Consider the following 15583-nt stretch of genomic DNA (forward strand, 5'->3'; position numbering starts at 1 on the left):
CCACATATACAAACATTTGATATTCCCAGCTGGTCCGCTCTCATTTGAATTCTTTTTTTGCACAAAGTGTTTGTAAAAATGGTCCAGCTCATTATTATAGTGATTTTTGTCCACGTGTTGTACAAGTTCATTGCTGTAACCCCAGCAAGACATTTTACCTCAGTAATTGGAAATATAGCAATGTTAGGACATATGTTAGTTTGAAAATAGAAAAATAATGAGAACAGAATCGCAACTTTCTGGTGTGCCATTTTTATAACACCTGCGGTACTTTCTCGGCTCTGATGAAAAGGTAAAACAAGCTTAACACAATGTGTTGTTTCAGAATTTAATAATCTCTGTCTCTGTTTGTTCTCACAGATATTGATGATTGTCAGTCCAATCCATGTCAGAATGGAGGTACCTGCATTGACGAGATCAACTCTTTTGTATGTCTGTGTCTGCCCAGCTATGGTGGAGCCACTTGTGAGAAAGGTAATTAAATAACACAAATGCACACTTACATGCAAATTATAAGAATGATGACAGAGATTTTGGAGGTGGGGGAAATTCCTGGTCTGGAATAATCACCAGATAGCCCAGGTGAGTCCTGTCAAACTAAACAAGCTGCACCTGTACTGAGACCAGCAAATTTAATCCTGGTGTAATCCACAGCAATGTCAGACCTCCACAGCATGCTTGCTTTCTCCAGCCTGAATGTGTTTGCTGTACCATCCTATGGCCTTACAACCAAGCGTTCAGCTGCAAGGCAATGAAGCATGGGCGATCAATCCTGTCCCAGCCATGAGAGAGAGTAAGTGAGACAGAGAGGGAAACAGGAGTGAGAAAATAGAGGAAGCAGTAGGAGAGATGCAGTCGGACTTGCAATCGCTCTGGTGGAGCGAAACGCACCTTCACCCAAATCCTCCCCTCCAAATGCAGCCTCCCTAAGAGAGTGGGGGGAAGCCTTCCCATCATACACACACTTTATGTCTTGTAAAGTGGGCTGGAGAAGTGGGAGCAGCAGCCTGAAACAGGCTCATGGCTGGCCTTCTGGTGATGACAATGTTAATTTTCCATTAACATGCAGGAACACTTTCGGTGTGTAATATTTCATTTATTTTTTATTTTGTACAAGTGCTTATTTAAATGTTTGATTTTGATTGGACAAAGCATGTGGCAAAAGATTGTACAGTGCAACGATCAGTGCAAAAATCAATTTCAATTTCTTCAGAAGAACTGACTTTAAAGGTCTTCTAGTGATAACTTAAAAATCAGTTCTTCTGCTGCAGAAAATTTGTTTTACTACATTTAATGAATATTAATAAATGTGAAACTACTTTACATTTGTATTTATATCTGAAAACTGTGCCATAACTTTAAATCAATAGTTTTATGTTTTGACAGTTTTTAATTCAATTATATAATTTGCAGTGCTTCGTAGGAAATACTTGTTTTTGCTTCCGGAAGTAAAATTCCTAATAATTTTCTCCAGAAGAACTGATTTTTTTTAACTTATTTAATGAATAAATAAATATGAAAATACATTACATATGTATTTATATCTGAATATTGTACAATACATTCAAATATATTGTTTTATATGTATTATCAACAACTCTAAATCAATAGATTTATGTTTTGACAGTTTTTAATTTGATCGTTGCAGTGCTTCATTGGAAATACTTTTTGCTTCAAATCAAAGTTTGTAATGTCGTGTTGTTTATTTGGTTTGGAGGGCTACTTGGTTTGGTTCATATCTTAGAATTCTATAATGAAGATTTAGTTTTTTTTAATTCCTATTGAAAATGAATGGGAAAATGTGGTGGAGAAAGCGGGCAGGTACTACATATAGCCTATAAAATAAAATATATATGTTTAGAATTTTTTAGGTTATTTATTTTGCTATTAATGTATATATTTATGACATATATATGACACTCACTACACTGCACATCAGGCTTGCATCACCGCATTGTCACGATTTCTGTTAAACATAAATTCCTCACCTGAAATAGCTTTTTTAAATTACACCTTGAGAGGACCAATATGGATGTTTTGTGCGAGAACAGTGGTTAATGTACAATCACACACACCCCTTCAATAAGAATGATCAAAGAGGAGCTGAAGCCCGTGTCAGGTTAATTTGTTTGCTCGCCCAGTCTCCGGTGTAATGTGATTCAAAGACTGTCTGTTCTCATCACAACCACATCAGTCCTTTGAAGCTTACCTGCTTCCAACAGAAACCTCCAGTTTCCATGGCGACCACTAACGATGTCAATACACCTACAACACCACCAAACTGGCAGGTTCAGAGGCCAGCTGTTCGATACACAGTGTAGTGTGTATCAACAGACCCACTGAGCCAATTAATACGTTATGCTAATTGCAACTCTTCCGGATGCTCAAACTGAGGTAACAGCATTTTTAACACATTAAAACATTGCATTAAAACATTATAGCATTTCACAGAGATCCTTAATGTATGTTTGTGGGGGGAAAAGTCCTCCATTGTCTTTAACGCCAGTTAATTACCATGCAGCGTTCACTCTGAAGAAATGTAACTTTTAGCACCGGTAATTTTGTCTCAAATGCTTCCCTGCCGGTTCCTCCCTCTAAATCTACTCTTGTCAAATCTTCAGGAGTACATGTACCTGGTAATTTCTGCTCAACTGGCTTTCTTAAAATCGAACAAAAGAAATGCATAAACATGCATGGCGTGCTACAAACATCTTCTATTCTTTGTGTGAAGCTAATCATTTGTGAATTGAATAAAAAGCTGATTAGCATGTGACATGCTTAATTAATCCTTGTGCTGTAGAATGCACTTCAAAACGTGTTTCATGCCACTTGCATATGTTAATATCATGCAGTTGTTCAGTTCTATAACTTCTCTTTTTAAATCCCAATCCGTAACGTAAATATTTGTTCAGAGAGAACAGGAAGTGCCTTTGGATAAAGGTGCACAATCATGAGTGAGAATGAAGGGATATTAATGCTGCCTGTGGCTTGCCGAATCACATTTTAAACCAATGCTTTCGATGCACGAAACCACCTGCAAAACTCCCAAGACCCACACACACAATTTCGGCATATATCTCTCCCTTCCTGCTCAATTTAGTGACTGCAAGCAATTCCCACCGTATCTGTTTGACTGTGAAGTATTTGTTAAGTCAAATGTGTGGGGAAGATTTATGAGCTGGAGTCATGCCTGATGCTTATTAACTTAGACCCACCACAAAATCATTTTGTTGTCATAGTCGAGTTTGTCCTCGGCCTAGTGTGATGACATAAACATCCCAGCATATTTTGTTGTTCTCTTCACACAGCCTTACTATTAATCACAGGGGTTGGACAATGAAACTGAGGGGGCGTTTACATAACTCCTTTTCAACTAAAAATGGAAAACTATTTATGCGTTTGGCCATTGATTTACATGACAACAGCGTTTTGGGGTCCCGGAAATGCAAGCTTTTGAAAACGTGTTTCATAGTGCAATTTTTTTTTAAACGATACAGTTACAGATACAGATGTGTTCAGTCTATGGGCATGTAGTGTTTCTTTAAAAAGTGACATCGCCATCTACTGGCCTGGCATGAATAATACAGTGTTTTTAGTCATTTTCGCTGATCCGTGTGATCTAGGATCGTTTTGACAACATTGTCGTCTGTACGTGAAAACGCAAAGGAAAAACTTTTCCGTTTGTAATACATCGTTGTAGTGTAAAGTTACCTTGAAACTCTGGCCAATGTAGTGTTGGAGGTTTCACGTCTATATATGCATGGCCTGGTGGCCAATCTTCATTGATTTTATATTCTACTAGAATGTAAAATCAATGAAATAATGAAATAATAGAATGTAAAATCAATGAAGATTGGCCACCAGGCCATGCATATATAGACGTGAAACCTCCAACACTACATTGGCCAGAGTTTCAAGGTAACTTTACACTACAACGATATATTACAAACAGAAAAGTTTTTCCTTTGCGTTTTTCACGTACAGACGACAATGCTGTTAAAGCAGAGTGAAGGTTGACCAACATAATTGGAGACATATCAGAGTTCAAAAGGGGACAAATTATTGGTGCATGTCTCTCTGGCTCATCTGTCACCAAGACAGCAAATCTTTGTGATGTTTGTCGACATACCACCACATCGGACAAACCACATCCAACAGGAGTAACTGTTGACTCAAGAGGAAGCTGTCTGAAAAGGATGTCCAGGTACTAACCTGGATTGTAATAAAAAAAACATAAAACCACAACTACCCAACTCACTGCACAATTAAATGCACTCATCGGCTCTCCTGTCTCCACCAAAACATCTGGAGCTCCACAGAGTCAGTATTCATGGTCGGGCTGCTGTAGCCAAACCTTTGCTCATTCGTGCCAATGCCAGATGTTGGTTTCATTGGTGCCGACAGTGCAAATCTTGGGCTGTGGACAATGTGAAACGTATTGTTATCTGATGAGTCCTCCTTCGATGTCTTTCCCACATTTGTGGGAGTTACGGTGTGGAAAAGCCCCCAAAAAGCTTAATACCTGGACTGTTGCTGCCCAGAGTGAAGGGGTGGATCAGAGATGGTTTGGGCTGCAATATCATGACATTCCCTACTGTGCTTGATGGACACGTCACTGCCAAGGACTAACGAACCATTCTGGAGGACCATGTGCACCTAATGGTTCAAACATTGAACCCTGAAGGTGGTGCCATGTATCAGCATTATAATGCACCAATACGTGCAGCAAGAATTGTGACAGAAAGGTTTGAAGAACATGAAAGTGAAGCTGAACATCTCCCATGGCCTGTACAGTCACCAGATCTAAATATTTTTGAGCCACTTTGGGGTATCTTGGAGGAGCAAGTCAGAAAATGTTTTCTTCCACCAGCATCAAATAGTGACCTGGACACTGTTCTGGAAGAGGAATGGCTCAAAATCCCTCTGGCCACTGTGAAGGACTCTGTCATTCCCAAGACAAATTGATGTTGTATTGGCCGCAAAAAGAGGCCCTACACACGAGCATGCACGGTAATGCAATGCTGTTTGCTAACCACCGTAACAGGAAAAAGCAGAGAAAAAGAAGAAAAGGCGATCTAGATATGCATGTAATCTCTCAACCAGTGTTTCAACCATGGAAAAAATATCTTACGTAGCACATTTACCTCAGGGAAGTCATTTACTGTCCACAGCATGTTAGTTCACTAGAGAAATGAACTCTATGCACTATATTAGCTTATATATTCATTACCTGTTAGTAATGTCTTAATTATTTAATGTTTAAATAAATTTGTCATGAAAACAAGTTATGACAAAAACTGTGCAAAATATATTTCAAAAATGAATTGGAGTAATAATTTTATAACTAGATTTAGAAGTTAGTGCTAAACCTGAGTGTTAATTATTATATCTAAAAATAAATAGCAACTGAATTTAATAGTTTGGTCTCTGTTGTTAATTGTAACCTTTAATATTATAGTAATGTGCAAGAAAGAGCTCCCTGTATATATAGTTCACAGCATAAGCTTTTTTTTATTCTTAAGAAAATGTTAATTATAATTGAATTTATTTAAAGAGAAAGACACAAATTATTAAATAAACCAGTTTATTAATAAAAAGAAGCAATTTTATGTTTAGTTTTCTCCCCCCTGCTGTACCAAACCCGTACCGAACTGTGACTTTAATACTGAGGTACGTACCAAACCATCATATTTGTGTACCATTACACCCCTAATATATATATGTGACCTGTGCTGGCAATAGGAGTCGGAATGCGCACGGGCTAATTTCGAGCTACGGGCAAAACAAGTGAAAAATGTCAATTTTGGTCGAAAAAATTCACAAAAATGAGTTCATTAAGCCCTCGTCTAGCGATCCCACTGCTCCAAATAGCAATTAAACATCTAAAAGTATCTTTATTTCTACATTTTCTGAAAGGAGTACTTTTCCTTTGTCCATGAAAAATGCCGTTTTCCTCTGCTCGCTTCTGGACGACTGGCGATTGGTATCGTTGTAAAGAGCAGCATTCCAACTTTGTGAATATTCATAGTGAATTCTCGATGGCATGAGTCTGAACCAATGAAATGTGATTTTCAAACTAATGCTGATGTAAACAAATCGATCTTGCGCTGACTGACAGATCCGAGGCGCGCGCACAAAGACGCCTCAGACAGCGTGCAATCCCGATATACACATATACACAGAGTATTGTGTATATATCTTGGCGAGTATTCACGCAAACATTATCTGTTATGTCTTATTTGAACGTTAGGTTAACTGCTGGGGAAAAACATCTGATGTGTAACATTATATTAGATCCGTTTGGTACAGTAGGTCTTAATATATACTGTAGGCTGTCTGTTTCATTATTGTTAATCAAACAATTGTGAAATCATGGAAAAAAGTTGAATATATATATTCTTCCTATAGATATGGTTTTGGTTGGTTTGTGCCAAATTTGGTGGTATTACCAGGGATTTTAAGGTATGTTTGCTATGTGATTTTGTTTTGGAACCTTCAGAAAACTTTAACTCGATTTTTCTCAAAATTGACTTTGCTGACTCTATCGACTTCGAAACAGTTGTATCTCAGTCATTTTTTGTTGGATTGCAACAAATCATACATCATTTTGAAGGTTTTTTAATAGAAAATGTGAGATTAACAATTTATTACATTATTGCGACTCATTTTGCCAGCACAGGTCACATATATATATAATGACATGCCATGTAATGTCATATAATGACACACACTATTATGCATGTCATTAGGTATACCTCTGTAAAATTTTCTGGCTGATGGCGGTGATGCATCTGAGAACCATCATGTAGTCTCAATCCATTCTTTCATGCTAGAATGCAGGATTTGTCAATATTTGTAATAAATATTTGGCAGGTTATTTTTGTATCTGGCCGTGTTGACTCATATTGAGGGAAGAAATACACATTTTGTAAGAAAACAGAAGAAGCAGGAGCTTGCACTCAAAATAGGATGAATACCTTAAAGAGTTAAACCAATTCATCTAAAATAATTAACTGATACAGAATATTGTGAATATATTGCAGATGCACTTATAATGAGGTAGTTGAATATATTTTACCCCACATATCTAGAGCATTTTTGTGAAATTTTTCCCCAAGCACTGATTATGATTATTTTTGAAGTTTTCCTACAAGAGAAAATGGCTAGTTATTGAAGTTTGCGTGCTTGTAACAAGGTTAAACAATGCACCAATCCAACCTGATGGCAATTTCTTTTATCTTGAAGGAAGTTTTGTCAAGACTAGCAGATTGATTGACAGCTGAAAAGAGTGGTGGGAATGTTACATGCCATCTAGTCTGAGCTGGAGGGAGGCAGATCTGAAAATAATCAAGACAGACAGTGAGTTGTACCACTGAGGTCCTGCATCAACTAATATTGAGCACAGCTAAATTAATCATGGCCTTCTGGGTCTTTAGATAGTGTTTGCACTAATGAAGATTTCTTAATTATAACATCACATCAACAGGAGCGTGTGGTGAAGAGTGCTAAAGAGTTGAGTAGAGGAACACATTTCTAGCTTGTCTTTTTACCATTTTTTTTTTACAAGCAATTTTTTCTTTATGAATGGCAGTCAAAAACCCTGACTGCCAGTCAGTATATTTAATAATTGTATATTTGTATTTGACTTTAGGCTGTGGTCGGATTCTTTGTTTAGCCAATCAGAAGACACTTGCTGTCTGACAGTTATTTTGCATATTCCATATATGGCAATCAGGAAGTTGAAGGTCTGATAACTAAAGCATATTAATGAGGTTTAAGGTTCAAAGGTTCAAAATCATTAGCAGTTGTCGCATGTTAGTTTGTTGTTTGAGTAAGGTGGATTTTGAGTTATTTCAAAATGTCTAAAATCACTTAGGCTAGTATTATTTAGATCAGTGGTTTTCAATCCTAATCCTGGTGACTCACTGCTCTGCACATTTTCTATGGCTGCATCTGAAATCACATACTTCCCTACTGTGTATTGAGCGAAAAACAGTATGTGACAAAAGAAGTATGTCCGAATTCACAGTACTACTGCCTAAAAGAGTAGGCAAAATGTACCCAATGACCTACTACTTCCAGCGAGATTCTGAAGTGTGCATTCGATGTACACTTTACTATCCTGTGAGGCCACAGGAGAGGATTTGTGAATGGTGACACGACACAGCTGACAATAGTGATAAGGGCAACATGGCAAATTTAGTACGCCCAGTTTACTGTACATTCATACTTATTCAAAATAAGTACCTGCTTAAGAAAGCCTGCGATTTTGGACGCAGCCTATTTCTCTCTTATCTGACACGCTCAGTTCAGTTCATAGAGCTCTCACCTAATGAGCAGATTACCTGAATCAGGTGTGTTAAATAAGGGAGACATACAAAATGTGCAGAGCGGTGGGTCCCCAGGACCAGGATTGGAAACCACTGATTTAGATTAAATACTGTAATCAACATTGTCGAGTTGTTCTGGAGAGTTTTTTGGCATAGGTCTACGTCGATAGTCGATACGCTACCTAATAATCTGTGGCAGACACACTTAGGGGGACGAATCAAGCATTCATCAAGCTTCAGTCTTCATGCATCAGAGAGCCACAGCATAAAGATTTTTTTTTTTTTTTTTAAGGTTACCAATCAGGGCTGTGAGCCAGTGAAAATTTCTCCCTTCTGTTGGTGCGAATATGATGAATGCTGCAGAGTGTTAGTGTTACTGAGGCATCTCTCTGCGGCAAAGACCAGCTTGGATTTCCAGGCGGGATGATGCAAGTTACTGGTGGTTTAGTGCTAGATCACAGCAATGCTGGCATTTTAGGGTTCCTGTGGGTCCATAAAATATCTTAAATGAATTTTTCAAACTTCAAGGCCATATAAAAACTGCTTATGATGTCCCAAAGAGTATTTTACATTAATTATACTAAGTTTTAGTAAGGGTTGTGTGCCATCTCTGAATCTCTGATAGATAGATAGATAGATAGATAGATAGATAGATAGATAGATTGATAAATTGATAAATTGATAGATTGATTGATTGATTGATTGATTTTATGTGCTTTAAATTGTATGTAAATTTTTTTATGCACAGTTTAGGAAATCCTAAATCAGACCCCGGATGGATCCTATACCAGTTGCAAAGCCGTAAAGCCAAGCGTTGTAATGGGCTCCCCACGGACGGCCTATAATTGCTCTCAATAAACCAAGCTGATGCACCTTGTGGCTATGAGTGTGAGTGCATGAAACCCGAGTGCTTTCGGCTCGCATCAGCTTTAACAAGCGCCAGCCCCTTTAAATCAAGTGTGCCAGCAGCCCGTACCGTTGAGGCTATACGCATGCATCTCCCTAGAAGTTTTTTTTCTCACCGATACGGATGATCTCTGTACACGAACGGAAATGGCAACATGTTTGTCGCCCCTTGTTCCAGCATTCACCCCTCTGCTCTCACTCCATCACTTCCCCATCTGTGAAAGTGCACTTATTACTCCTTGCTCTGGGATGATCTTGACTGAATCATCCAAGACAGAATGAGGCGGCTGAGACAGTAATCTTCACTATCGCTTCTTGTGTCTACTTACGCTTACTTACGGCCTCCATTCTCGCAAAGAGCAAAAATGTGTTCCACGAAAATGGCGTCACCTGAAAATAAACCCCCCCAAATGCTTCATCATCAGGGGTGTCGAAAACACAGCACTAAAATATCACATTATGATGGGAATAAATGACCCAATCACTCAGTTGGAAGCACTTGCCCTTTTTATTTTTAACTGCTGCTCATTCACTTGCCGTGCATTAATCACGAAACGTTCCAACCGTCAGCGTGCAACACTCGGAAGGAGCTCCAGATAAACTATAAATGTCCGAGACAGTTAGCTAGCCTCTCGAAGAAGAGGCTCTGTATTTATTTATTTATTTATTGTTACTTATTTTAATTGGCTTTTTTGCCTGAAAATAACAGGACAGTGGAGAAGCAACACTGTGCCACAGCTCTGACAAAAACCTGTATTTGATAGTCTGAGTGGTTTTCTTTTGTTTTGCTTTGCTTTTTGCACAGCCTTTCACATCAACAGCAAAATATATATGGCAATCATTTTCTCTATTTTGATGAATTTTAGTTTATTGTTGCATTTAATATTTACCTTTAGCATTTTTTCCTTGCTATTCTCGACCCTATCAGACCTGCAAACCATTTTTGTTTCATGACCCACCAGTTGAGCCTCTCGAAGAAGAAACAAATGAAAAGGACTCCTCTCGGCCACAATTCCACAGGTCTCTTTTTGCAAATATTTGCGGTAGGACTGGTTTAATGAACGCAGGATATAAAAGCAAAGTCTGCCGTGAGCAATATCATCTGCTTTGAACATCGTCAGGCTGCTTTCTTCAAAGGATTGCAACCCCCACTAGGCTTTAGGGCGAAGGCTTTTAGGTGGAGGACTGGTGACAACCGCCCATTCCTAAACCGGGCTGGGTGCCAAGGTATGCCAACGGTGACTTGTAATGCCTCCAGCATCTCTATTCTTCCTGCGACTAGAGATAAGAGAGCAGGCTCTGCTGGAGCACACCAATTTGGATGTGTTCCCACTGTATTACAATACACTGTCAACAGTGCTGAATGGATCCGGAAGCTTGTACGCAGTGTGGTTCCGGTCTCTTGGACTGATCAAATTGCAATGCTCAACAGAGTCTACTGCTCTCTCTTTTCATTCTCCCGGTTGACAGAACTTTAATGCACAGAATGAAACACATTTAAATTCACATTTAGCATTGTTTTTTCCCCTGCTATTCTCAACCCTATCAGACCTGAAACCCATTTTTGGGTCATGACCCACCAGTTGAGAATTATTGTTACATTAAAGATTAACTCTCGCCTTAAAGATTAGCTAACGCGGTTTATCCTCCTTTGGGAAACTTGACGTGTGTTGCCTCTGTTCCAGCCTCAGCAGCAATGAAAAAGCAGCCAGTCTGTATTCTCCCCAGAGAACAGAAAGCCACTTGAATGCCAAAGCGTATGAGAGAGAATCTTTTGTTCTGGGCAGTATTTTCTTTCAGGTTAGCTTCAGGCTAGGTCCCTCTGACTCAGGTTAAATGGGGCTGCCCTCAAAGTTTAGCTCTAAATCTCTTGAATTAGTGGTAATCAGAGAATGCAAACATGTGGATGTGGTACAAAACAAGAAATACTATACTGTATACTGTATTATACTGTATTTAAATGAAAAGGTTGTTTTAGAAAACAACTCTGTTAGTAATATACCTAAACAGGATCCAAAATGTATTTTTAATTGTTACACCTGCAAGCGGCAGGTGAATTGAGAATATTGCATATTTGTACATTGTATGTTAATAGAATGCTAATGTCGTAAGAATGCAAAGAAAAAAATAGTAATTTTGTTGCTAATATTTTCATTTTGGTGACATAATGTGAAGAATATTTCATGTATGTGTCACCACATTATATAAAAACCTAAAAATTACATGAATAATTTAATGATAAAATTTCTGCTGTTTTATTTAGCTACCAAATCCAATTGCTATTCACATTTTTCCCTAGTAAGTGTAAATTTTGGACATTTGACTACTATATTGACTACTATAACCAGCTTTACCAAAGGAAACCTATTCTGGTTCACTAGCACAATCTAAGATAGTATTTGTAATGGAGAAAAGCAAATTATGGTTACATTTTCATTCTGATCAAGACAATGAGGAAGTAATGTGATTGACAGTTGGCGTTAACATTTCGGACACGTAGACCCATGGCAACTGCAGTGGTTGTGGCCCCTTAAATACTTTCTTGCGGTACATTCTGTTCCTCTGCCCTGTGTTCAGGCAGCTCTCGCACCCATCTGCATGCTAAACAGTTGCCCATACGGGCCAATTTGCAGCAGCCAATTTACCAACGTCGCTTTGAATTTGCTAGGAGTGAAAACGGCAGCAAAGTGCTTGCAGTTTCATGAAATGGGGAGTCTGGGAAGGCTAAAATCTTCCCCCTTAAACACAGAGACAAATGTACGAAGCCACACACGCTCAGAAAAGTACAGATTATCTGTTCGTCATGTGCCCAGATGCGGTAGAGTCCCAGAGGGTTAGAAAGAGGCAGTTCTGACAAGGATGTGACAGGGCTTAATTAGCCGTTGAACTTAGCGACAGAAGACATTTCTCTAGATTGTTGTAGCTTGAATAGATTAAGACGTGTTTTTGCTAACGCTAAACTGCTTATGCTCACAGCCATGGATTAGAGTGACACAACAAAGGGAGCGAATAAAATGCGTGGATGTGTCACTTCAGAGGAGCTAAAGTTGAGTGGGCTAGCATGTAGCTATATGTGAGATTATTGCTGAATGGCCTTTTTAAACACCATGACAAACCAAATACTAAGAAATTCATGCTAATCTTTCATTCAGTTAAACTCTCACTCACATTGTTATGCTAATTGTGATGAAAAATGCTAAATGCTAACTAGTAGCATTTTCGCTAATGTCTCAGATTCATTTCTGTGCCTCAAGCTCTCTTTCTCTGTCAATGCAGATACTGAGGGTTGCGAGCACAACTGGAGGAAGTTTCACGGCCACTGCTACAGGTACTTCACCCGTAGACACACATGGGAGGACGCTGAGAAGGACTGCAGAGAGCACAGCGGTCACTTGGCCAGTATCCACTCCACGCAAGAGCAGGACTTCATTAATGGTCAGTATCTGCTCAATTTAAACAAATGCACATATAAAGTTCTGCAGGTTCAATATGCTAGTGTACTTCTAAATCTTTTTTGTAACATTATAAATGCATCCTTGATGAATAAAAGTATTAATTTCTTTAATAAAAACGTCTTACTAACCCCAAACCTTTGAACGGTAGTGTATATGAATTTAAAATTTAAAGTCTTTCGTACAGGAAAATGTACCAAAATTTTGATGACTCATCCTGGACTACACATTTTTGTCTAATCAAATGCTTTCTAGAATAAAATTGTCGGTCCTTCTAAAATCAATTGCAAATGATTAGCCAAAACTTGCTGTTTTAACAGTAAGTACAGATAGGCAAAAGAACACTTAATTTCTCAGAATTGCATTACTTACTGAATTTCTATCAATAGAGTGCAACAGTCGGGTTCCAGAAGTAAAAATCCCATGAATTTTCTTCGTAGAGGAATTGGTTTTTATCAATAACTTATTAAAGTCAAACAGACCTACTGTGGACTACGAGATTAATTGATAATTTATGCTTTTGTTGAAGCTGTCAGCCTGCATTGTTTCAACTTATTTTTTTTTTAAATAATCATGTTTAACACCGGAATTCCAGGTATAAAATCTCCACCAATCACAGAATCGCGACAAGCAAATTGCACCAAAAGGACAATTGTTGTTGTTCTTTCCCTTATTCGCTCATAAGTACACGGTCTTGAACCTTTGTCTTTTTGTCCGATTTTCAAATTGTTTTTTCAAATCAAAGTTTATGATGTTGTGGTTTACTTCGTAGCTGGTTATGCTGGTTTGTTATATAACTCTTTTTATATGACTTCCCTATGGGAAAATTACTTCAGAAACCAAGGCAACTGAAAAAGTGGGAGGGCACTCAGTAAAGTTTCATATTTTTTAATCTCCACTTCCTGTCATTCAAATTCTGCTTCCTGTGGGGTCAGTTTATTTAAAATTCACACTCATGATTTGAAATGAAACCAATTCTTAAATTCTGTATTTTGTGAAACCCTGTTTTTATGGGTTATAAAACAGCCAGTAACTGTGGCTAATCTGTATTTGTTTTACCCAATTAGCTTTGAATAAAACTATTTGCATAGCCTAGATTCATTAATAGCAAGCCACATAACTAAGATAAGAGACAGGACTGCTGACCTCCCAAACTGCACAGATTGCATTATGTCTGCCGCCCCTGGTCGAGCCTAAATCCAGCGTAATGATGCTCGCCGTGGCCTCTCACAGCATGCTGTCTGCTGCTGTCTGCTCACAGAGCCACAGTGCTCACCAAAAAGTGTGTTTAATCGCCTTGAAAATGGACATCTCCACCCTTGCAATAAAGGGGGCACAGCCATTAGGAAGATTAATGGGCCCTGTAATGATGTTAATCAGTAACACCATGATTGAAATTCCATTACACCCAGACCCCAAAAAAAAAAAAAAAAAAAAAATCCTCACAAATGCATCTTGGGGACGATCTGATGGCTTCTGGCTTGAGCTTGAATTGTGATTGTGATAACACCATCAGTCGGCTCCCAGTGGCCCTGTAGAAGATATAAAGCAGACTACAACTTAAAGGGGAAGCATTATCACTGCATTTTATGACACTAAGTCCCTATTTACACGTAGTGTGAACCAGTTCTTCTAGGTTGTTGGCAAAGTCTTATGGCAAAAAAGAATGTTTAAATATTTAAATATTTTTAAATATGGTTGTCCTACGAAGCAAAACTTCGAAATTAATGCAGAAAATATAGTATGTTTTAATAGAAAAAAAAATAATAATTTGAAATGTTTTGTGCTTTAAAAACATTAGACTTGTTTTATTTAGTCATTAACATGTGAAGCATGTCCCTCTCTAGTGGTCCAGACCATGATGGACCTGTTCTGGAGAGCCAATGAAACCCATTTCTCACTGTCAATTGAAATCCGTTCCATAATTCAAAATATACTATGTTTTTAATTAAAAAAGAAATCATTTGAAATGTTTTGTGCTTTTAAAACAGGAATGAGCCATGAGAACACATGGATTGGCCTGAATGACAGGATGGTGGAAGATGACTTCCAGTGGACCGATAACATGGATCTGGTGAGACTGGCACAAAATACATAAAATAAATAAAATTTGCTTTGTACATTTTTATTCATATATTTAAAATAGACAATATTTATATATTGCAGTGCACAGTATAAATGAGTACACCCCCTCTGAAACTTAACAAATTTGGCAATTATTCTTTACTTAGAAGTCATGTTAGGGTTATTTATAGATATAATGTTCCAGCAAGTCTGCTTGATCAATTACCAAAGAAGCATGTCAAAATTATATTTTTATATTTTCTTATCAACGTGACAAAATGTTGTGTTGCAAAAATGAGTACACCCTCCTGAAAGTTACTAAATAAAACTAAATAATTTTTTCTGGTGTAACTTTAAGGCAATTTTTGATCCAAAACATTTAAAGATAAGTAATTTCTTGAGAAGCCCGCTTAATCATTCTCAGAATTAAAGGGTTAGTTCACCCAAAAATGAAATTTCTGTCATTAATTACTCACCCTCATGTCGTCCCAAACCCGTAAGACCTTCATTCATTTTCGGAACAAAAATAAAGATATTTTTGATAAAATCCAAGGGTTTCTGAACCACATATAGGCAGTGACGTCATTGCACCCTTTGAGGTCCAGAAAGGTATTAAAGACATCGTTAAAAGAGTCCATGTGACTACAGTGGTTCAACCTTAATGTTATTAAGCGACAAGAACACTTTCTGTGCGCAAAAACAAAACAAAAATAACGGCTTTATTTAACAATTTGAACTGTTGTCATATGTAGTTGACGCAGTGCAGGCTTCCGTGTTTACATCCAAACGCCGGCTCAGTATTGGCCAATGCTGTACATTTGAGCGTGCCTG

The 15583-nt window shown here is 38.0% G+C and overlaps 1 protein-coding gene across 2 annotated transcripts in view; it reads left to right on the forward strand.

The window, feature by feature from the left end:
• Positions 1 to 15583, forward strand: part of ncanb (neurocan b) — a 126233-nt gene that overhangs the window by 96369 nt on the left and 14281 nt on the right. For both annotated transcript variants that reach the window (XM_051910685.1, XM_051910684.1), the window contains exons 10-12: positions 361 to 474; positions 12513 to 12671; positions 14680 to 14762. In XM_051910685.1, the coding sequence (XP_051766645.1) occupies positions 361 to 474; positions 12513 to 12671; positions 14680 to 14762 (356 nt within the window). The remainder of the gene's footprint in view (positions 1 to 360; positions 475 to 12512; positions 12672 to 14679; positions 14763 to 15583) is intronic.

Source organism: Ctenopharyngodon idella, chromosome 10, assembly GCF_019924925.1.
Source record: "Ctenopharyngodon idella isolate HZGC_01 chromosome 10, HZGC01, whole genome shotgun sequence".
Lineage (NCBI taxonomy): Eukaryota > Metazoa > Chordata > Actinopteri > Cypriniformes > Xenocyprididae > Ctenopharyngodon > Ctenopharyngodon idella.